Here is a 24194-nt window from a genome sequence, read left to right as displayed (position 1 = left end):
ATAGATCCTGTACCCAGTAGCTAGAAACTATTGACCACAGTGTCCTTTGGACCTGGTCTTGACTTGTCAAGAACTAGCCAGAGAGGAGCTGTACAAGAACAATAAAATGCTATATATCCTCCCAGGTCCTAAGTACTGTAAAGGCTGTTTTACTTCTATGGACTAATTTCAAATGATATTTTGGGTCCACCATAAGACACGTTTGGACTGTATGTAATGAAGACTCAAACCCCTGTTTCCTTAGATATGAGCTCATTCATTTCATTTTAGATTCTCAAATTAATCTTGTAGCCTGATATAAAATCCAACCAAGTTACCCATCCCATTTACTTATGAGAACAACTAGGTTTTCAAGGCACTCCATATTAGACTAAGTCTGCTTCCTTAGAAGTCATTTGGAGTGTTAACATTGTCTGTGCTGAGAAAAGAGTAAGGTATATATGGAGGGCACCCTTTTGCATAATTTCTTCTCCTGAAGATGATGAGGATTTTTTGCTTTGAAGGAAACATAAATGATTCCCCATTTTATCCAACAGTTATTCTTTTCTAGGTTTTACCCAGTGAGTGTATAATGAAGTACAGTTATTTTTGCTCGTTAAAAAAGGAGATTTAATCATTTGTCAAAAATGCATTCTGTATTCCAAAAAATGAAAATCTATTATTCCAAGTTGAATGAACTCTACTGTACATCATACCAATGATGCATGTGGTCATAAATCAAGACCTCAACATTTAAAAATTATTTTTTCAATTAAGAACCCTTGTTTCATATCTAATAAAGGCAAGACAGAGTCTGTACGTAGTAACAAGAAAAAGAAAGCCACAATCAGTCATGAAATGTAATTACACAGTATTCAAAGCTGAATAAAATCAAAGTTTTAAATAATAGTAGCCTATAAAGTCTAAAATTAAAAGCAGTGGTATTAGACATGGTAATATGGGAGTTGCAATAGGGAATAGATCAATAATTTCTCTCTTCTGGTACTGTATTTACTTGAATCCAAGACAAGGTTACCCCCCCCCCCCCCCGCCTTCAACAAGAGGTGAAAAAACCTCTTGTCTTGGATTTGAGTATGATTTGGCTGCTGCCTCTTTGATTCTAGGCCCAACCTAGGCTTAGGGTTGGAGCCAGAGTTTCAATTGCTGTCTCTACCCCACACCTGCTTCCAACAGCCTCTGCCCTCCAGGTTCCACCTGGGGCATAGGCCAGGGCCAGGTCTGCTGTTGCTGCAGCCACTGATGTGTGATTGGCTGGGGGCCAGAATGACCATGTAATGTGTGTGCCCGGTTAGAGTGGGGATAGAGCTGGAACTGTGATGAAGGGTAAGTGGTGACAGAGGAGGGTGGGTGGGGGGGCAAATGGGGGGGTAGGTGCAGGGGGATACAGGCACTGGTGGGAGACGGTCAAGTGGTGGGGAGGCAGGTATCAGGGGCTTCAGGTGCTGGGGAGGAGGGGCAGATGGCAAAAGGCCCAAATGATGGGGGAGGACAGGTGGCAGGGAACAAGGGGCAGAGGTCAGGCCACTTGTATCCCCCTGTTGCTTGCCCTTCTATTGCTGCTTGCCCTGCTGCAGCAGTGGTGTGGAGGAGGGGGTACACATATAAGATGATGCTCAAATATTAAATTCTACGTATGGAAAATTGTAACAAATTTATAATTTTTCTATGTAAGAATCTAATCATTGAGGGGGTTGCTTAAATTTAAAATGTTCTTGGATTCAGGTCAATATAGTAACTTATTTCCAATATTGGTTTATTTTACATACCCTTGACTCTCTTCCCCATATATATGCAATGTCCTTTATCATTTGTGATATTCCACAACAGTTGGAAAATTTTCTTTTTATTCACTGTATAGACTAAAGCATGAGAACTGATCCTGGCCTTGTCACTTTTTTTCTTGGCTAATTTAATAACAGATTCTGTTACCTCAAGAAAGACCCTAGGAAGGGAGTGCTCGGGTAACTGAGGTTATGGGTGCAATATAAGGCTTAGACAGGTATGTAGCTAGACAAAATTTAGAAATGCAGCTCAAACTTTCCATAATCTTTTCTAGTGTGGCAGATTCTAGAAATTTTCAAGCAGTTAGGTGCAAAATGTAAAAAAGGTCCAACAATCAGGGTGAGAAGGAAAGAAAAATGGTGGGACTTTCTTTAAGTTCCCACAATAACTCCAAGGTATCAAGATGTTTCCAATGTTGTGGGTTTTTTTTTTTTTAAATAAATCTACTGAGAGAGAGATTTATTTGAACTACGAAGTTATACAAGTGGATTAGTTTGGATAAAATGAGAACTAGCATTAGACTTTTCCTGATTTAATTTCTCCTGTTCCTCTGCACTGTGCCTTTGTTTCTTTGTGCTTCTTTAGCTCTCATCTGTCCTGCACTAGAACTAAGATTTAGGGAAAACTCATTTTGTCTGGAGAGACTCGTACTGAGACAGACTGTTGAAATATTTAGGAACAATTGTGTAAATTGACCTAGTTCTGTGGATTTCAGTATAACTGAAAGATCTGACCTCTATGCTTTTAAAACCAACCCCCCCCCCCAAACAAAAACTTATTTTGAGAGTCTGTTTTGCAGCTAAAATTTTAGATTCAGTTAGCTGTCTTGTTATAGAATTCTGTGTTGTCTCTGTAGACCAGATTTAAGAACTGTACTACACTGCCCTACAATAGTAGTTATGGATAGGGCACAAACCTAAGGGTACTTATTTTTTAAGTGGAAGCTTGACTCTATAAAACTTTGAGGAATGTACGATTTTTTTGCCATCTGTTTCTCTCCAGAATTCCATGCATCCAGGCACTATTCCATAAAATAGCTCTCTATTTGCCTTCACTTTCTAAATGCATTTAAAAATTGACTACTGCCATTTCAACTTTTTTTTTTTTTTTGTGGACTTCAGATTCTGTCCTCCCTACACTTCCTTCTGTATTCTTCCCCTTGCTGCTTTGTGATATTATTTATTTTACCAAAGCATTCAGAAGTTTTGTATTGAATAATATTCTGAAGATCTTTTTGGATTATTTACCAGGAATTCCTCATATTAGCAGCCAAAGACTGATAGGAATATAAACATGTTTTGGTATGAAAATAGGTCATTCAGTTTGAGGCCCAGTTCCATCTTTACTGATTTCTTATTTCACCTAATATTATTTAAAGATGTTAATACCATATAAAGAACAAAGACCCAACAAAATAACATGGGAAAAGAAAAAACCACAGAACACATCTAGGACCCAAAGAATCATGTTTATTAAATATATGCAAAGATGGCCCAGTTAGAGACGTACTGCTGCTTTAACTTATTTCTGGGAAGCCTCTATGGAAGTCGGAACACAACAAGGGGTTCACAGACTTTTTAAATACAGACTGCCCTAATTTTGTTTACTTTCTCTAGGCACTTTGTTCCAATAGCTCTGTTTGGTTTTCTCCTTTCTGTACCAGTGATTCCATGATTGAAGAAAAATATCTTGGTGTTTCTTCTCTTGAAATACTAGATTCCCCATGACTTTGTATCAGGTCTTCAAGGCTGGATTATGATACTACTCTGGCTAACATTTTCCCCCCCCTGCCATTACTTTTAGAATCCTTCAACTCATTGTCATATCAACCCATGAAACAGACTGTAGTGGTACTATTCAACATGCATACAACTTAACTTGACACATCAGACACTGCCCTTTTTTAATCATTTAATATGTTGTTCCATACGCATTAGTGCAACCAGAATAGAATTAACTAGATGTAAAATTTTTAGCATGTAGCATTTGCAACATATACGTGAAAAAGCCATCAGACCTCACAAGTTTGTACTTAAGCCTCAGAAGACAAAGTTTTATTGCAAAACTAGGTAGGCATGTTTAATTTTCCTGCACTTCCTTTACATTGTTTTAACCTTTTTCCTGGGTCAGACAGAAGCCTTTTAAGTTCTTTTCGTTATTCATGCAGACACATTTACCTCTGCTTGGGCCATTAGTGAAAGAAGAAGCTGTTTTAACTTACATTTTCAAATATTTTGTTTTGGAATCATGAGTTCGCAGTAATGCAGTTGGTGATTTGAAGGATGTACAGTAGGGCTCTGTGAAGCTTTGGGTGCTGATTCAGTTTGGAGGAGATTTGGCCCAATTCGGCTGCCAAATCTCTGAATCAGAATTGAATCAGGAGACACTAAAAAGGTTTGAATTCATTCGAAGCTCTCTGAATTGATTTGGAGATTCAGGCAGTCCCTGCTTGCCACCGCAGCGAGCTGGATCTGGACTTCGTGCCAGTAAGTAGGGGGTAGGAGGGGGGGCTTTTCAAGCCAAGGTGATGGATGAGTCCCACATAGCAACCAAGATCATGGGGGCCTTGAACTGCTTGTTGCAGGGGTGGTTTGTGGGCAGGGTGAGCTCACCCGCGGGTTTCTGGTCACTGACAATGGGGCCAATATGGTCAAGGCGGTCCGTAATGCCAACTTTGTTGGCATCTGCTATGTGGCACACAAGTTGCATCTCATTGTCAGGGACACCTTGGAGGGGGACAGGGCTGCCGGTGACGGTGCCAGCACCACCAGCAAACTCATTTCAAAATGCAGGAAGGTAGCAGGCTACTTCCACCGGAGCATCAAGGGGGGCAAGATGCTGTGGGTCAAACAGGCAGAGCTGAACATCCTGCAGCACAAAATCATGCAGGATGTGAAGACTTGGTAGAACTCCACATACCTGATGCTTGAGAGGTTGGTGGAGCAACAGAAGGCCATCCATGAGATGACCTTGCTCAGGGAGATTGGGATCAGTGGCCCCTTTAACAGAGCTGAGTGGGATACCATCTCCCAGATCTTGGTGGTTCTCAAGCCCTTCCTTGAGGCCACCGAGATCCTCAGCACTGGTGATGCCCTCCTTAGCCAGGTGATCTCTGTAGTGAGGGAACTTCAGAACCAAATGGAGAAGTTCCAGGGGATCGATGTTCCTGGCTGGGACAAGCTGCTGTCACCAGACATGCAGGCACTGGTGAGGTGTCTGAAGGAGGAGATCAGAAAACTGCTTGATCCCTTGTGGTCCAGTACGGTCCATGTGCTGGCTGCTATGTGTGACCAGAGGGTGAAGGGGTGTTTAAGCGTATGCAGCAGCAAAACCATGGATCAGTGGATGGAGGTGCTGGTGAAGAGAGTCAGGGAGGCACAAGGGCGGAGGCGAGGGGATGCAGAAGAGGGGGATCCACTGTCCCATGCAAGCACACCATCCACCAGCCAGTTTCCTCCTCCACCACAGGTGCTGCTAATGTGGGCCAAGGGCATGGCTTCCATGGTGGGGTTCAGAAGCAGCAGACCCCACCGTCAGGGGGGTAGGCTTATCACACTATCTACAGGTGCTTCTTCAGCCTGATGAAGGGTTTTTCAACCCAAAAGCTTGCTAAGATGTATTCCTCCAACTATTCAGTTGCTCTATTAAAAGATCAGATTGACCCACAGAACCTTGTCTGCCAGTGCCATGTCTTTAGACCAACATGGCTCCAACCTACACCCCTAGCACCTGTCCCCAGTCAGCTGACTGGAAGGAAGCAGGGCCCTGGGCACATCTAAGCCCCAGGGCTGGGGCTGGCAGGGAGAGTTCTCTGGCAGCTGCTGAAGAAGACGCTCCTGCAGGAAAGGGAAGAAAGGCTCTGTGACAGTTTGGCTGTCTGAGATGCTGCTGGTGCTACTGTACTGCAGTGCACTGCAGTGCTTACCTGTTGTTATTTAAAGTGGTGGATCAGAGGAGGCTGTAGGGGAGGAGGCGGCCTCATTGGGACACACTACCATGTCATGTAGAGGCCCCAGTGCCAGTGAGGGCACACCTTAACTTGCACAATGCCACAGGTTTTGCTTGTCAGCATCCTGAGGTGCAGTTTCCCAGAAACCCCTGCACCTATCTCCTTGAAAGCTGGCAGGCTTCATGGCCTCAGCAGAGGATGCCATGCCTCCTGTTTTCACCCCACTGTGCCTTAATACACACGTGACATGGGTTTTGTTTGTCAGCAGCTTGAGGTGCAGTTTCCCAGAAACCTCTGCACCTATCTCCTTGAAACTTGGCAGGCTTTGTGGCCTCAGCAGGGGCTATCATCCCTGCTGTTTTCATTCAAATCAGACAAGAAATGACAACATTATAGGCATTTTTGTGATTTCCCCATTATAACCTATGGGCAAAAAGTTGAAACAATGAAACGAAACAGAACAGTGCTTTGGAATGAAACGAGATATTGAAATGAAACACTGTCCCTTTCTAAATGGTGAAACGGAAATTGAAATGAAATGGTACTGTTTCACACAGCATTACTCTTAACCCTTGGACTGGCTGCATCTTAACACCTTTTAAGTGGCTTAAAGCACTCTTGATTCAGTTTAACATTACCCCACTCCAGGGCAGGATTGTCTCTAACCCATCTAATATTGTTCCCATTTTATTAAATTGTAGCCAATCTCTGCAGCTTTTCTGCTCAAGTTGAAGTCCTCCAGCATCCCAGGAGGCAGTGGGCCTGCTATACCTTACAGCTCCAGTCTGAGCAGGAGCAGACCCAGCTGTGTATCCAAGTGGGGGAGGGAATAGCATCACTGCTGCTGCTAGGACCCAGTTTCACTCAGCCAGCCAGGTCAGAGTGACACGGTTTCCCTCCCCTCAGCTCAGACCCAGCAGGCTTTGCTTTCAGTGGTGAGCAGAACCGAGTCTGAGCCGTGTGGTTCCCCCTCCATTGGGACTCAGCTCCCAGCCTGAGCAGAGCCAGTCAGAGTGGTGGTGGAAGGCACCATGGCTTCCAGGAGTGAGGACTGTAACACTTGCTCTACCCTGAGGTTGCAGGGAGCCTGTCCTTCCCATAGCTTCTTGTCCTGCCTCTGCTCACCAAGCCTCTGGTGGCAAGTCACAGCTGTGCAAGTAAGGGGCAATCAGAGCAGGGTTTTTGCTTTAACCTGCAGCTACTCCACTAAGCCAAGTAGCAATAAACTGATTAACATTTGCAGTGGTGAGGTGTAAGGGGTACACAACGGTGCACGTGCACTCCTGAGAGCACTTATTCTTGAATTGGGAGCCTATTTGTTTTAGAAAAAAATGATTTACTAGTGTTTTATGGGTAATGCCATTTTCTCTCACCTTCTGAACAGCTTAAGATTTACAGGAAGAACAACAAGTTACACATAGGCATGCCTGCATGCACCCCTCACCCTTCTGATAACAGTCTTGTGGAAAGCCATAGAAAACCAGTCCTTAGGCAAAGCAGGTGCTGTTTACTACCACTACTACTTCCTATCCCAGGGGGCAGGATGTATAATGATTCTATAGATTGCACTGTCATGGAAACCCCTTTTAAACTAGACTAATCAATTGAACAGAATTGAAGGGGAGCTCAGATGCTCAAAAGAGCTGTTAACCCTCCTGTAGATCTTGATGTTGTTTTCTGTCTTGATAAGAGGAGAATGAACTTTCAGCTGGTTGACTGAATATATTAAATATGGCATGTTATCCAGCACCTTACAAACCAGCATGTTCTATTAACTGGCATGCCAGTTGATACGGCAAAAATGAAACCAGAAGTGCCCTAAGTGCCAGAAATGCCATCATGGCACTTCCGGTTTTGCTGAGCCCCCATGGCCCGGGGCATAGCAGCCTGTCCTCAGTGTTCCTGGGGCCTCATTCCCTGTCCCCGGGTACACTGACACAATGGGAGGGACGGCGGCCTGAACAGGCAAAGACACCTGTTCGGGCCTCTCGGGAAACCGGCATAATTGGTTATCCAGCATCCCCCATGGGTGCTGGATAACACAGCTTTTGCTGTAGCACGAGACAAAGGGAAGATGGCAGGAAAACCCATTCCATCCTTGAAGGAATGAAGACAACAATTTGGTTAAGGAGCAAAGTTTCATATTTAGGATTAATAAATCACCAGATATATGAATCTTAAGAAGAGAGAGTCATCCTAGCTTGTATTTTGGAATTAAATTTAGCTCCAGGTAAAGGCTACTGGCCTCCCTTGTTCCTTCCATCAATTTAACGTCTGTGGCATGAAGACTGTAGACCATTTCCTATTTCAAACTAAAGTTGTTGATCACCCAGGGAACAAGGAGGAATTCTCCAGGCTTTTTCTTAAAGGTAGAAGCTTTTTCTTACTTTGTTGAACAATGGAAAGGGGTTTCCTGCCATCTTCCCTTTGTGTGTCTCATGCTATTTAATTTATTCAGTCAGCTAGTTGAAAGTCCAGCCTGCTCTTATTGATAACTGAACACAATGTAAAGACCTAAGAGAGGGTTAACAGCTTCTATTGAGCTCCTGAGCTCCCCTTAGATTTTGTTCAATTAGTTAAAGAGAGGTTTCCATGACAGTGCAAACTGTAGCATGCTCAGCCTCAAGTTCTTGAACATACTGTGTAGGAAACCATAGATCTAGATGGAGACCATAAATTCCACTATAAAAGCACCTTTTTTTTCCAGAGAACATCTATATGTTAATATGTGAACCTCTATAGATTCTCTTGTATACAACAGCAAATATTACTGGTATACTGCTTTAATCTTTTGACCCTCTTTCTAAAGCAGTCATGTATACCTATTTTAAAATGGCCTGTTACTTTGAGCATTCTTTCTGGGAAAGGTTCAGTTAACAACCAATGTGTAGCCCAGATCGTTTCGGGATAGCATGGATTTAATACCACCACCAAGAGCTCAGTATTTCTATGCAGATGATACTACTTATAAAAGTAATGGGAGTCGAGAAGAGAGGTATTATATCTTTGATTCTAATGTAAACATCTAGTTTTCTCTTTTCCTAGATGGTGTCAGTCCACCAGGCCAGCTTGCCTAGTGAGTAAAGCCAGGCATGGAGCTGGGGGGTTGCAGGGGTAGGGGCCAGGAACCACAGGTCAGGAGTCAAAATGCTAAGCCAGGGTCAGGAGGTGCGAATCAGAGACTTAGTTAACCTGTGGATTTTTCTTTGGATGTGGTAAAGTCTAAAAGTAAGCCAAACAGATATCAGGAATCATGAAGCAGATGTGTTGGAAGAATCTGGAGGCTGAAATCCAGGAGTAAGCCAAGGACAAGGTCAGAAACCAGGGAAGTCAGAGATTTTGCTGGAAGGAGTTACTGAGGACCAGTCTGTTGAACAGCAAGGCTTGAGTACTGGAGTAGTTGCTTAAATGCAGAACCAAGGGGCACGGGGGTCAGCTGACCTTGTTTAGTGGTAACTGGGTCAGTGCACTTAACAAGGGCTGTAGGGTAAGAGCTTGCCTGAGCCTTACGGAGCTGACCCAGACTGCAGTGCAGGAGCCTTACAGAAGGTAAGGGGGGAAAAAAAACAGGAGGGAGAGAAAAAAACTTTATTTTTTGAGTGCTCCCTATAAATAATAAGAGCCACTGTAGCAGATAGTTAAGCAGGTGAGCGATGGGTCCAGCAGTATGTAGACCAGTGATTCTCAGTGGGGGTGCTACAGCACCAGCTAGTATCAAGAAAATATACAGAATGGACTGGTAATTATGACAGTGTGTCCAGATCACGGTTCCTTTAGGAGATGTATACACTCTTCATGTGAGAGTAGCGAATAGGTGAGAGAAATACCTATTTGGAATGTGAAGCATGTCATATCCATATTGTAGCCAGGTTGCAACTTCATTGGGTTACTTTTTGAAATCCACCCAATGGGAGAACGTAGCCTTAATATTGTGATAATGAAGGTTCTATCTAAATTGTTTCCAGTCTTTTTCTTGTGATTATTTTTTTTCTTTTTTACTACTTTCACTTTAGAATGCACTATATTCAAGTGGATTCTGTCCAGCGCTGGATGGAGGACTTGAAGTTGATGACGGATTGTGAATGTATGTGTATTCTTCAGTCGAAGCCAATCAGCATAGAGGATGATGCACAGAATGAACTTATTCTTTCATCGCAATATAGTGTGTGGGATAACTTGCAGTTATTATTGAAAAGAGCTTGGATCATAAGCACAGAGTTGACCAGGATTGCTCAAAAACTAGAGAAGAGCAGATGGCAGAGAGTACACAGCATGACAGTAAGAGTCAATTGTCATGTACGGTCAATGATAAATGAATACAACACATTTACCAGACATTCTTCAGAAGAAATGCACAAGGTAGGATATTTTTTCTCCAATATATCTTTGTTTGTCAGCTTTGTTTTTATAAACTGTGTTTAGAATGTGGGAATTCTGTCTTTTGGGAACAAGCCTAGGTATTTTTGCTTGTTTTTTTTCCAGTTATAATAAATGTTACTCCTTCTCAGTAAGTCAGAAAAAGACCCATTGCCAATCTTCTAAATTAGAACTTTCCAGTCCTCCTTTGCCTGTGAAGACATGTATTTCTTATGTTTGGGTCCTAGCATTGTTATGGGCCTGATTTTGCAGCTTTTATGGTTTACTAATGCACAGTTTATTCCATATAAGACTACTGGAATGTCAGAATCAGTATCTGCAAGGAAATGTTGCTTTATGGTATTGACATTAGCTTAGGTTCAGTTTTCTTATTGGTCCTATACCTATCGAGAGAAGCCAGCTAAAATAGAAATGAAGAAATTGGTGTCTACGTGAAGCATGTTACTCTGTCCCCTTCTACACGTTACAGGTATTATTCCATTTACTCCTTAATGGTGCAGTTACTTTTTAAGACCAGCTACACATGCCAATTATTTATCAGATGATGGAAAGCGCTAACAAATTAGACTTTGAAGATGTGTACATTTATAGCTGGTTGCTATTGAGGTTTAATTTGCATGTGTAGCAGGGTCTCCCCTGTCGTTTGACAGGGCTCCCAAATGCAGGGGTACATCATGCACAGTGTGAAACCCCCAAGCCTGGGGGACTGCAGCAGCCATAAGCCCCAAGGCTCAGAGATGGGTGAAACCCCTGGGCCCATGCACAGAGCAGAGCTCAGGGTCCTTGTGCCTGATAGGGATCTGGGTCCCAGCTGTGCCAAACGTAGCTGGGACCAAGAGTCCTGCACCTGGTGGGGGGTGTCCTGTCAGGTGTGGGACTCTTGGTCTCAGCTGTATGTGGCCTCCATGGATAGGAGCCCATCAGCAAAGGGGACTCCCAGACATGGGAGCCTGCTTTTTGTCAATGCTGGGGAAGCCCAGGATCAGGCTCCCCTTACATCAGCAATAAGGTGCAATTGGATCTAATGTGTGATCCCAAAATCACACCTTCTGTCAATCAGTTGTCATATGACAGGAGGCACAATTGTGTGGATCATGCATTGCAGAAGATCCAATGATGCCATTACCTGCCCTTGTAGAAGGGATCTTTCTTGACTACTTTTTAATGACTGTAACTGAGTGTTCTTTATTATGAAGAGGAAATCTTTATAAATCACACATTATCTTAAACACAGTTTCTGTTTTTTCTATTTGCAGTTTGAAAAACTTTTAATAGAAAAATGTTCAGAATTTACAGCACTCACAGAAAGGTAAATTACATTTCCTGACTTGAATGATCAGTTTTGCTTTTTAATTATGTTACCAGATGTGTAGCCACCGTGATGGAGTACGATCCACTTTTGAAAGTTTTAACTGAACATCTACAACTCTCGTTGAAAAGACCTCCTTAGTGTTAGGTCATCAATGCCTAAACTTGTGTCAGTACTTTGTCCTTATTAGATCCTGGTCTTTCATAGGGATCAGTTTTTGCATAGATAAACTGACAGAGACATAAGGGCCCGTATTAGTGGATCTCAATACAAAGTTTAGACCCTGGGGTCAAATCCAGTGACAAAACTTCTGTTGGCTTTAATTGGGCCAGGATTTCACCCTATGTTTGAAAGTAGCAGTTATGGTTCACATATTAAATACATGAATGTGGCAAGTTTTGATGCAAGCTTTCCTGACCATTTTGCAAACAGTGATATAAGTTCTCTTGATTAGATAAGTTTAAAGCACTGATATAAGCACTGTACAGCTCTGTCAGAGTAAGAGCTGGGAAAGAACCATTCTTCTCTTAATGTTTCTCAAGCTGCTGTCTAAAAGTTTAACAGAAGTTTCCTTGTTTTCAAAGCCATGACCCAATCAATAATCTCTTTTGATTTACTTTAAATACTGGGCCAGTCATTCAGCTCAGGGAATCTTCAGGGATAACATCTAATTACCAGAAGATGATAACAAAATGTTTCTTGATCACTGCTGATTTTTTTTTTTTTTTTTTTTTTTTCCCCAAATTTGTTCTGCTTAGAAATATTCTTCATGCATGCTCCTACAGGCCTTATCGACTTCAGTGGGTACTGTGGATGCTAACACCTCTCCAAATTAGATCACTTCTTTCGCTTATTTGACTTCTTTGGGATATGAGTGGTAGATGGAACACAGATTAAGGCCGAAAGGGGAAATCGTTAAGCAAGATGAGGATACTGAATAGCTAAATTATTTCCTTGTTTATGATGGCTATATATTTTTTTTAAAAACCTTCATTCAAATGAATTGATTTATTTATTAATTTAGTTTTGGACGGGATTATTTTATAAACTCCAAATATGGGCTACAACACAGTTAAGCAAATAAATTTTATCTTCAATAATGCCAACCTAGCCTGCAATCTCCTCAGATTTCATAAAAAAGAAAAGATGAACTGGCCCTGCTCAGTAGTACTTAGATAAATGGGTAGTACTAAACTGCCATACAAAGTAACTTCACTAGATTACACTTTTCTTTTTGTCTGCACTTAAATGAAGTCCCCACAATATGCTTGGGGCCACCGTATGAGTGATGGAGACATACTTCAGAGTAGGCATAAAACAGATCCTAACCATTTTGGACATTTAAGATATCCCATGACCTGTTAGGAAAGAGTACAGATATCAGTCTTGGTACCTAGATCAGGTTGCTGTGCTACCATTCTTATCATTTGCACAGCAAACATTATTGGTGTATTATTGGCTATCTAAATTCACCCTTTAGCTTGTAATGCAAAAGTTACTTTTCAGCTCTTCTCAAAATTTTGGCCTAATGTGATTTAGATGCAGAATGGCTGCTACATAATTCCACTCATGAAGTTGTTGCGTGTAGTCCTTTGTGTAGATGGTCAGATCTACACGCTGGTACACAATTTAAATCCAGAATGATTTCAATGACATTTGACACCTGGGCATATTCATTTGGCCCTTTAAGTATGATCTGAAAGAGGGATATAACAATCTTCAATTGAAATGTAGCCGTGTAAGAGCGGATTACAACAGTACACTTTAATCAATAGTGGTTGAGTTACTCTGAATTGATAGAAGTGTACTTGAAGTTAATTTGGCTTATAGTGTATGAAGTAAATCATGAACTGGTGAGTTGTGATTAATTTATAATGCATTCTGGCTTGAATATTTAAATTGCCATTGCTAACACATTTGTGCAAAATAAAGTGCTCAACTGTTTCAGTTTATAAGAAGTCGGTGTATAATTCTTCTAGTGCTTTCTTTTTTCACCCGTTTTCTTTCCGTTTCTTTCCAGGTGCATACAAACTGAGGACGAACAGATATTAAAGTCCATGAAACCTTGTATTAATGAAACACTAACTACAGTTGCTCATTATTTTGGCCAGTTGATAGAACTGATCTTAGCACATGAAACACGGGTTAGTAAATGCTGAATGCAAGCTATGCCCTTAACATTTCTTTAAGAAAAAGAAAATGAGGTATTGAGTGAAAGCTGCTGAATGATGGAAGTAAGAGATTTACAGACCAGATTGCAACAAACCTGGGCGTAGTGCTTCAAGCATCTTGAAAAACAGATGCAGCTTTCCTAACTGGGAGAAAAAAACTCATCAGCCCTGGAAGCTTCCTACTCAAGTCTTCAAATGGGCCCTTTGTTAATCACAGTCTCTTCCATCCCAATGTGCGGCTCTGGCTTTTCCAGAATATTGACCTCCTTTACTTTTCATGTTCATTGACCTGATTTCAGTATCCTCCAGCAAAGCAGTCATGTGCTTAGCTGTGTGCCTGTGCTCATCAGCTCCACTATTTGGCCTCTCTTCAGTTGAAAGACGCTTACTTTTGCATAATGTCCTAATAATGAGAACTTTGGACCTACTCCAGTCATCTTGTAAAATCCTCTCCTTAGGATAGCGAATGATTTTACCTCCCCCAGACCAACAACACAGACTAAACTTCCTATAAAATGTTATAATCAAATATTTAAATATATGCCATATATGTATATTGACAAGTGGCTATACTAGACTGTTGGCATTGGTGAATAAAACATTCTAGATTTTAGTCAGAATATCCATTTTTCTTTAAGAGCAGTAGGATTTACTTTATTTTTAAAATAATTCCTCTGAACCCTATTATACATGGAAATGTGTGTTTATATTCCTAGTCACTTGGAAGTATGGGGTCATCTATACATGAATGCTATGTTCTTATCCTTCTTGAAGAAAGTCCCTTACAGAACTTGAAAGAATGTGTTTTATTTCTTCTGACCTAGTGTTCACAGGGGGTGACAGAAGCTGTAGGCCTGATTGTTGCTTTTTGTGTGCGGGAGGTAAGGAGGCACAACACTAGCTGCCACTGCAGCTGGCTGCTGGCCACAACACCAGTGCCAACAGTGCAGCAGCCAGTGCTGTTCCATGCATGAATAGGTCCCTGGTTTCTTTTCCTCAACAAAAACTGCCATGAATTGTCTCTTCTGAGAAGATTATATAAACTTGTGGAGCAAGTAACATTAAATTTACATCCTGCAATTTTTGCTTTTCTAAGAACTGCATTAACCTGCACAAATGCAGTGGTGCACTTGCAAAACTAGAGTAACTTATATCTAAAAGGGGAAAAAGTGCCTTTTGTCAACTTCACATTTTAGCAATTTATGCAGTACTCTTGTCATAAGTCTGTAGGCTTATGGGCCAATGAGATATTCTACCTAGATGGAAGGCAATGAATATGTCTTAGTGTAGTACCATCATAGAACCATGTAGTCTAGTGGTAGAAAATACTATTAAAATAGGAGAGAAACAGACATTTATTATATACTTTTTTTAAGATAAGCAAACTAATCACTGTTAGAAAATCACATTGTAATTCCATGATCAATCAAATACTATTCTCCCAAATAATAACAATTCTCACTATTAATCATTTAAAAACTTTATCAGTGCAGTGTCCAATCTTTTCTTGGGCCTGAGTAGCTGTTACATTTTGGAGTAAGAAGCAAAGCACAGTAGATGTCACCATGAACCTTTTACTGTAACTATACAGTAAGGCTGCAGCCTTCAAATTAGGACTTTCTAGGTCTCTAAGGCCCCTGGCAGACAGACCGGAGAAGCAATTAACCAGTTAAATTATGTCTTAAGTGTAACTGTGCCACATGTTCAGGTACTTAATGGCATAATAAATCAGAAAATAAGCCACAAGATTATTACACAAATATATGTAATCATTTGTGGTTGGTTTCCATAGCACCATAAATTGAACATGTGGCAGGGAGGACTGCACCAGGTTTCTCCAGCTGGTCCTGGCATGTTACCTGCTGGTCAATGATCAGCTGAACTTCAGTAGGATTTGCACTGTATCAACCTGGTTTGAGTCCTGGTGTGGTCCCAATCCAGCAGCTGATCAGGGCTTGATTCTACTCTAGTCTGTCCCTAGAGCCAGCCAACAATCAACTGTTTGTTGACACCCAACTTTCAACTTGCTGGTGCAGAAGGAGCCCAGGATCATGATTTAGGTGCAAATTGGATCTGATCCCTGGTCCCCAAAATCACACATCCTACCATATATGTGTGGCAAAAATTTCAGTCAAGGGATAATGGTGAATAACATAAAACAAGAAAAGAAAGAAAACCTTTTAAACTTAAAACCCCAAATCCCAAGACCTGCTGTTCTTTCAAGACTGGAAGGTAGTGGGAAATTCCTGATTGAATTACTCTTAAAGGAAAATTCTGAACCTGCCAAACTGCTCTGTACCAACAGCTTCCCTTGCTGGTACAGGCTGCACAACAGCTGCATGGCCCCTGCCATCAGGACTACCATAATCTACCAGTTCTTGGGCATCTGGTATTCAGAAGAGCCACCTTCAAATGCCACTGTTTCCGTCACTTATTCTGAAGAAAAGGATAGCCAAAGGTTCCATGGATAGAGTAGAGAGTTGAATACTATACTGACATTTGGGTATGTGCATTTTATGATCAATGCACATTTATCATTGATATGAGTCTGAATTCCAATGAACCACTTCAAATGGCTTTGTGAGCAACGTGTAGCTCTTAAATTATCCATTGGCTGCCTATGCATTATTTTCTTAACAGAGATATAAGTAGATATGTGGGCAAATCCTGTCCTCAGTTGCAGCACTGCAAAGATGAAATAAGTGCAGTAACACAGATTCATGGAAGGCAGAATTTGGCCCAAATAATATGTCTCGCTCCCACTTTCACTTTGTCAATTATAAATTTGGAACTGGTTAAACTGACTAGATATCTCACCATGACTTTTCTTATTGAAAATAACTGGTGTTTTTATATCATTATGCTACACAGAACCTGGTGAGACAAATAGATTCATCAGAAAATATATACATCACAGAATCGGCTACACGCAGCTTATTCAGCCTTACCCAGGAGGGTGCTCATTTGTGCCGCATCATAGCTAAGGTAAAGTGCCCACAAATTAATTCCCCATAAAGTTAAATTGCTTTTTATACTGTCATTACAATGGCCCAGGAACTCCACAGATAGTGTGGGGTACACTGCTGGGGAAGGTACTCTGTTCTTAGAGGAGTCATTAGAATTCTGAAATATTTAATGGCTGCTCTCTCTTCCCATCTAGAACTAGATGACTTGTTATATTTATTATGTAGATGTGTCTTGTTCAAAATTTCTAATTGTTGTGCATTTATTTTCAATTTACAGTCTGAGGCTAGGGACAGATATTCAAAAAGCCTGAGCCTGGATTTATTCAATCTTTGCAGGTTAGTCTAACCTGGCTAGGCTAAATCAGATTTGTAACTGGATAGACATCCCAGAAATGTAGGCACATGCCTGCAGTGGCTCAGGCTAGAAGCTGGGGGGTACTAGAGCAGGCTTCCTTTCCTTCCACAGCATGGAACTGATGAGGGGTGTGGCCATGCTCCAGCAGGAGCTCTGATTAGCCTAGCAGGGAATTGATAACAGTGTTCATCCCCCAATTAAGAAAACAACAGAAGGACTTGTTGATTCTGCCTGTTGATTCTACCTGTTGATTCAGCAGGGACTGTAGCCAGCATGTGGTCTGCTAGCTAATACACAGACATCTCCTCAGCAAGGCAGAGGGGAGGGGGGAATTCCTGCTTAGCAGGGAGTAGTGAGGGTGGGGGGGGAAGCAGCTCCCAGTCCCTGGAGCTGTAGTCAGGGAGCAGAGGGGAGGGGCTAGCCCTGCTGTGGAGCAGAGAGCCCCACCCAGAGAGCATGCCAGGATGCTGGGGGTTTCTGGTTCATCTTAAACCAGCAAGGAGTCTAGGACAGATATTGCATGAACAGGTTTGAGCCAAATCTGATACTACATTCAACCAGGGTTTTCTCAAACTGGTTTATGTGCACTGAACATCTGTTGTGTTACAGATTTAAACCAGTTTCTGATCACTTAAACTGGTTTATGTGTAATGTCTGACCCTAGCCCAAAATGTCAAAAGCCTGCCTGAGCTGAGCAGCTTAGCAGTTTTAATGCCAGTTTCAGGAACAAGCAGCCTATGTGGGTAACATTGCATCTGTTTGTCTTTGACTTCCCTTGCCTGAATGACCAGGTATGGTCAGAGTGAGGTTCAAAAACACAGCTGAAGAAGTCATAGTGATATATCTTACCTGCTTGGCAGTTGCACCTCTTATGAATTTACAGTACCAGTATAACCTTCATCTGTACTGGAAAAGCCAATCTAGTTAATAGAAAATAAACTTTGACATCCAGAAACCATTTTCCCCATTTAGTTATTTAAAAATATTGATAAGATTAACTTCCAGAGGAATGATAGGAAAGTGTAGAAGACAACTCAGATACTATAGCAGCGAACAATTACTGACCCCTGGTCTAAAAACCAGTTTCTTCCTGGACTTAGCTACCCAGCTTGTCAGGTCAGCTACCATATGTTGCATGTTTTCACTGTTATGAATTTCATCTTCTAAATCTGAAGTGATGTAATTTACATGCTGGGAGACTGAACAAGTAATGCTGAAAGAAATATAATAGAATGTAAGCTAAAGGAACAGGTCCTCCCTTCACATGGGGGAGGGAAGGGGGGGATCTTTCCCTCAGTATTTCAGTACTTTATTTATATTCTGATTTCAGGCAGGACAGAGTACAAGAATGGAGAGAAAGTGTTTTAATTTTTATTTTTTTCAGCAATGCCTTGAGTTCTGTAATACTCATAAACTATGTTTATTACATAGTTTGAGTATTACAACTATGTTCTTCCATAGCAAACAGATTGTTGTATCTAATAAAACCTGTTTAGTTTAAAGATTTAAAAGAAAAACACAAGCACACATCATAGAATAAAACAGACCAACTATCTCAATATAGTATGGACAGATGAAACATACTGCTAGAGGGAATTTTGCATGCACTTGATCTCTTGTAACTCTTTCGCTTTTCTCCCCTTATGTTTCAGTATGTGAAGCTAAACCACAATAATTTACCACTGAATGGTAAATTTCAATTTAGTTTCCCCTGGCTGTGGAATAGTGTAGACTGAATGGGATAACCCCTCCATGCCTTTTAAAGCAGCATAGTTGTTTCATCTATCTATACTCTAAGTGCAATCAAACCTTAGAAATGCACCTCAAAACTTAGGATATGCTTACCTTGGAAAGTACTATGTAACTTGTGCACTAAAGCTACCAGTAATCTATTTATACCATAGGCCTAGCTAGGAGCAACAGAGGAGCAGCTCAAAAGATGTAGCTGCAACCTTCCAGTCAAGCTCTTTGCTAGTCCTGGCATAATTTAGAGCAGTCATGTTTGTGCTCTAAACGATATAATTGGTTATAGTTCCTTCGGGACACATCTGCTAGGTGAAAATAGCTGGAGTGGAGCAACAATGTGATTGATTTTTTTCCCCTAAGTCTGGTTTGTGACTCTTAAAACAGGAAATACTGGAAGTCTCCTGACAGAGCTTATTTTTTGTGAGCTTTTATACATAATTTTTAGGCTATGTTTTTCAGAATAGTTGAGAGAAGTTTGAGATAAGCACTCAAATTTGAGAGGGATTGTTGAATCAGAATGAGCATCTGAACCTTTTGTTGCTATCCTGTTCCTAGAAAATCTAAATGGTTATAGTAGAATTCTGAATGCTCATGAAATAGTCATGCTCCAGTTGCCTGAATGGAAGTAAAACACGGAAAGTTTGTTCAAGAGATATTTACATGATGGATACCTGGTAGAACCAGTATTTTTGGAATCTAGGTGGAAGACAAATAGCCTAAGAGGGTTGGTAGCTTCCTTGTAATGTCAACTAGGGCTGTGTGAAGCTTTGGATGGTGATTTGATTTAGAAGAGATTTGGCTTGATTCAGTGGCCAAATGAATCTGAATTGAATCAGGGGAAAAATTAAAAGGTCCAAATCAGTTAGAAGCTCTCTGAATCTTTGGAAAAGGGGACTACTGCCAGCCCCCAGCCCCTCCTCCCCATGGCTGCCCCATCCGCCCCAACTTCTGGTGCTTTAAAAAAAAGCTCCACTCACTGGGTGCTGCTGGGTGGGTGGGTAGGTGGGGGGGGCAATCCTCACTGTCTCCCACTGGATGGGGGGCTCTGCCATGAGCCTCCTGACCACCCCCCTCACTTTCCCAGCCCCACCATGGCTGCCTCATCCATCCCAGCTCTGGCCCTTTAAGAAAAAAATCCCTGAGAAAAACCCTGGGACTCTCTGCTCCTGCAGCAGCCTCGGGGCTTTAGGGGGCTCATGGAAGAGCCCCCCACATGGCACGGGGCAGCAGGGGACAGTGGGGATCACCCACCCCCCCGCCTGGCAGGAAGGGGTGAGTGTGGGGGTTTTTCTTGTTGTTGTTTTTCTTAAAGGGCTGGAGATGGGGCAGGCAGGGCAGGCATGGTGGGGGGCTGGGACAGTGGCGGGGGGTCAGGTGGATCATGCAGAGCCCCCCATGCAGCATGAGGCAGTGGGGGGCAGCAGGTATTGCCCCCTGCCTGGCAGCACCTGGTGAGCTGGGGCTTATTTTTCAAAGTGATGGGAGCTGGGGTCAGTGGGGCAGCCTGGATGATTCGGAGATTCGTAGATTTGGCAGCAGCTGAATCTCTGAATCAGATTCGACCAAATTGATTCAGGACAGTGATTCAAATCACGGAATTGAATTACTGTCCCCCAAATCAGCTGAATCCGAAGCGAATACTAGCCAGTTTGCACAGGCCTAGTGTCAACCTACTTCTGCCATCCATGCTAGAAGGATATGTTTTTGTTGTAGTAGAGGTTTCCATCAGTTTCTGAATAGACATACCACAGCTCCTTCTTATCTCTTTCTTTTTTTCCTTTTTAAACACTAACTATTAGACTTTAGAATTATCTCAATACCTTCTTGCACAATGTGCGCTAGAAGCTTATGCTTCAGTGAAAAGTGAAATCTTACAGCAGTTTTAAATTCACTGGGTGCCATTCAAAAATAATGTACCATATACAACCCCGGTCCAGACACTCAATTCTCATTGACATGAGGGATTGAAGGTTATTTGAAAATAAAGGGCGAAAATATTCCCTTGATATTCAGGATACTATTAAGATAAATGTACCTACATAAAATGGACTGACAGTGAGTTTATTTTCTTTGCCATTTTCAAATTTACATCTAGCTCTGGCCATCTGAAATGTTATTTTATTTTGTCTACTCATTTAATGTTAGGGTCCCTTAAAAGAATAACTCCAACCATTTTTTTTGCAGGAGATTATTATTTTCTGTGAATGGGGGAGAATACCTGAATTCCAAATATACTAAGACATATTTTTCAGATGAGTTATAAAAAAGAGCATCATGTTCTCTTGAGACACGTTGATCAATAATGATTTGAGTTTCTGGAACTTTATATGAATCTAGCTGATTGTTTTTTCGCATCATTTTCAACTGGAAAGGAAAATAGATGCACACAGACTTCAACTTTTATCTACCAGTCATTTATCTGCTTTTAGAAATATTTCATGTCAGTGAGGTGTATGCTTATGAAGTGTATGAATTTTTTTTTTTTAAACGGAGGTACATTTTAAGTACGTATATTGGGATTCCTCCCCAAAAATTCAGAGAATACTACTTTCTATTAGTGAGAACAAAAGAACTACTGGTAAATGAGTCCAGAAAAATAATTTCAAGTTTCAAAGTAGAAAGCAACAACATTAATGGACTGGGGAAGATGTATTTCTTAAAAGACTTGTGACTGACTGGTACTGTTGATTCAGCCTTCGAAGAATTTGAGTAACTTTAAAATTAGAAAAAAAGATTGTGTATTTTAACAGCAAAGCCCTGGGTAACTGTATTTAGAATGTGAACACGATATGGTACATGCATTCTTTAATTGATGCCAGTTTCCCTAACACGTTTTCAAGTTCTAGATACAATATAAATGACTGGCAAATCATGAACAAGATAAAGCTTTCTCCTAAGCCCACTGAAGTTAATGAAAAGACTTCCATTGTGTTGGACACTGAGAGAGATGGACAGTTTTCTACTAAAAAGCAAATATAATCATATAACTTCCTAAGCACATTTCCTCTTTAAGTGTTTCTCAGTCTGCCTGAATCTTATGTAATTAGACTCATTGCAGTTCATTTTCCCCTACTGTGTAGTGTAATAGGTTTACACTGTATTCTTTAAGTACATTTTTTTTCAATCCTTAGGCTTGAAACATGTTTCATTCAATAGATGCAAAATACCAAGAGTGGTAGGTGAGCTTGTATTTTTATGTGTGATGTCTACCAATGTGTTTACTTCAAAGTGCCATGGAGAAAAGCAATTCATCTGCACCATCCATAGAAAAAAGCAAAAGCATCTGCACAAGAAGCCTTTCTACATGAGGAAAATACCTCCATGTCATAAAGAATAGGGGCTTTCATTTAGGACATAGATATTGAGAGTATAATAGGAACCTCAAAGCTGCTTCATGTGAGCAGCTTTAGGATTCCCTTGGTGTGGAGGAATCCCCAGCTGATACCAAGCCAGCTTTGGGAGCTATGTCACCTCCCACATTTACCTTTAGGGTCTGGAACCATACTAGGAATCAGAGGAGACAGTTCAAGAGCTGGAATACACTGTATGTACTCTGTGAATATTCAGTGTGGTAGAGGAGATATCTTTTATTAGACCAACTAGATTGTTGCAAAAAAAATGTCTTTACTTGCAAGCTTTCAGGCTCACATGCCCTTCCTCAGGCAAAGGAAAATGCAAAGATTGTAAAATTTCTCCCAGGTAGAAATTAAACTTCATATTGCACAGGAGAGCTAGAGGGTGGTATAAGTTCTCCTGGATGGAAAAGTTAATTTTATGCAAATTAGGCTCAGATAAAAGTTGGAGCAGTCTATTTATCTTGAACGCGTCTGATGGCAAGCAGGATGTTGAATTTTGCTTCTTTCGTGTTAAGATGTTTCATATTTCATAGGAGGACTGGTGATGGAAAAGTTCTCCTGTGCAAGGAAGTTCTATTATGGAGAGGCTGCTCTGCAAGTATGCAAATTTGGGTCAAAAGGAAGGGCTGGAGTGGGGGCATTAGCTTTCAGGAAAGCATCCCAAAAGCTTGTAAATAAAGTATTTTTTTTGCAAATACCTAGTTGGTCTAATTAAAGCTACCGCCTCTACCACACTGACTGCTTTTGTTTTTAGACCAACCATAGCCACAACCTTCATCCCTGTGAATGTTCATAGACATAATGGACTCCAGGGGCCCATTATAAGTGGCTGCAACAAATAAAAGCCTCTTTAGGCACCAAGCCTGCCCCAGGAGGAAGGTGGATGGAGTGACAACTTCGAGTGACCTTTGCTGTCTTCTCTCCCCGTGGACTGTGTCTTGTTTTGTATTGCTGCAATTAAAGATTCAGTTGTTCCTCCTTACAACAAGAGCAGTGAAGTTTCCCAAGGTGCTTCCATAAATCTGGTGTGATCTAGCAGCCTGACCTAATTTGCTAGGCTCTTCAGTGTCTATTCATTCTAAAATGAATGTTACAAAACTTATTAGAAGCACAGTGATTACCTGTGGGTGTCAGTATCGGCTACCTAAGAGGAAAGCTGCCCAAAATACTTTACAAGCTTTGTGTAGGAAAGGCTGCACCCTTGAAAATCTATCCATTTCTGGGGCTTTCAAATGAAGCATAAAATCTTCAAAGTGCTATGGTTTACTCACTCAGTGGTTGTTCATCTTTTAAATTAAGCAATCAGAACCACTCATACATTTTTCTCTGAAAATCTATAGTTGAAATGTTGCCAAGTTATTTTGGTAACCTATCAAATTATTTAGAGAGCTCCTGAAGACACTATTGATTACATGCTGGGTATGGATTTAATATTACCAAAATTAGAATGATCTTTTAAAAGAGGTGTGTGTAAAAGTGACAGTTGCTAGACTAGCAACTAGCAACTAAATGCAAACTAGATGATGCAAACAAATTTAGCATAGTGTTAGTAATATATTTGTTTTGGGCTGAGGTGTAACAACACAACTGGGCATCCAGGGGACAGTGGTGCTTTCTAGCTGCTGTTGTACTACCAGTATGATTTTGTGGCTGTGGCAGTGGTTATTATTTTTTTGTGCCCACAAGTTAGTGCCTAAGGCACCTGCCCTGGTCATCCTACCCTAACGATGCTACTCGTTGTGAACTGATTTGCTGTTGCATGTTAGTCAACTACACAAGTGCAAAATAGCCATAAAATGATAATCAGAAAATTTGATAGTATTTTACACATGTGTAAATAACTAACCAAGGTCCTAGACAAAGGTGAATTGGGCTCTCTGTGTAGTCACATAAAAATGAATTTACCTGTTCTGAGTTGCTTTGACAATTTGAGTTTATATGTTCAAATAAAGTAAGAAAGGAAGTCACAGAGCTTACTGAATATTTCAAATAACAAAGATGTCAGAGAAATACCTCATTGTGTTTGTGTTTGCAGAGATTCTGTAGACAAAGTAAATAGCAAAATTGAAAATTATGTCTGGTGAATTATTTCTTACTTTTTATTTCCAAGAGTAAGAAGTGATAAGGATGATAAACCTCCAGAGGTGAATGGAAGCAGGGGAGAGAGAAAAATTATCCTGCAT

The 24194-nt window shown here is 41.1% G+C and overlaps 1 protein-coding gene across 5 annotated transcripts in view; it reads left to right on the top strand.

The window, feature by feature from the left end:
• The window catches only part of INSC (INSC spindle orientation adaptor protein), a 289967-nt gene that overhangs the window by 148024 nt on the left and 117749 nt on the right, over positions 1 to 24194 (top strand). For all 5 annotated transcript variants that reach the window (XM_019477191.2, XM_019477192.2, XM_019477193.2 and 2 more), the window contains 4 exons: positions 9745 to 10090; positions 11365 to 11417; positions 13438 to 13561; positions 16460 to 16573. In XM_019477191.2, the coding sequence (XP_019332736.2) occupies positions 9745 to 10090; positions 11365 to 11417; positions 13438 to 13561; positions 16460 to 16573 (637 nt within the window). The remainder of the gene's footprint in view (positions 1 to 9744; positions 10091 to 11364; positions 11418 to 13437; positions 13562 to 16459; positions 16574 to 24194) is intronic.

The sequence above is a fragment of the Alligator mississippiensis genome, chromosome 2, assembly GCF_030867095.1.
Source record: "Alligator mississippiensis isolate rAllMis1 chromosome 2, rAllMis1, whole genome shotgun sequence".
NCBI classification, from domain to species: Eukaryota; Metazoa; Chordata; order Crocodylia; family Alligatoridae; genus Alligator; species Alligator mississippiensis.
This window is presented reverse-complemented; position numbering and strand designations above follow the sequence as displayed.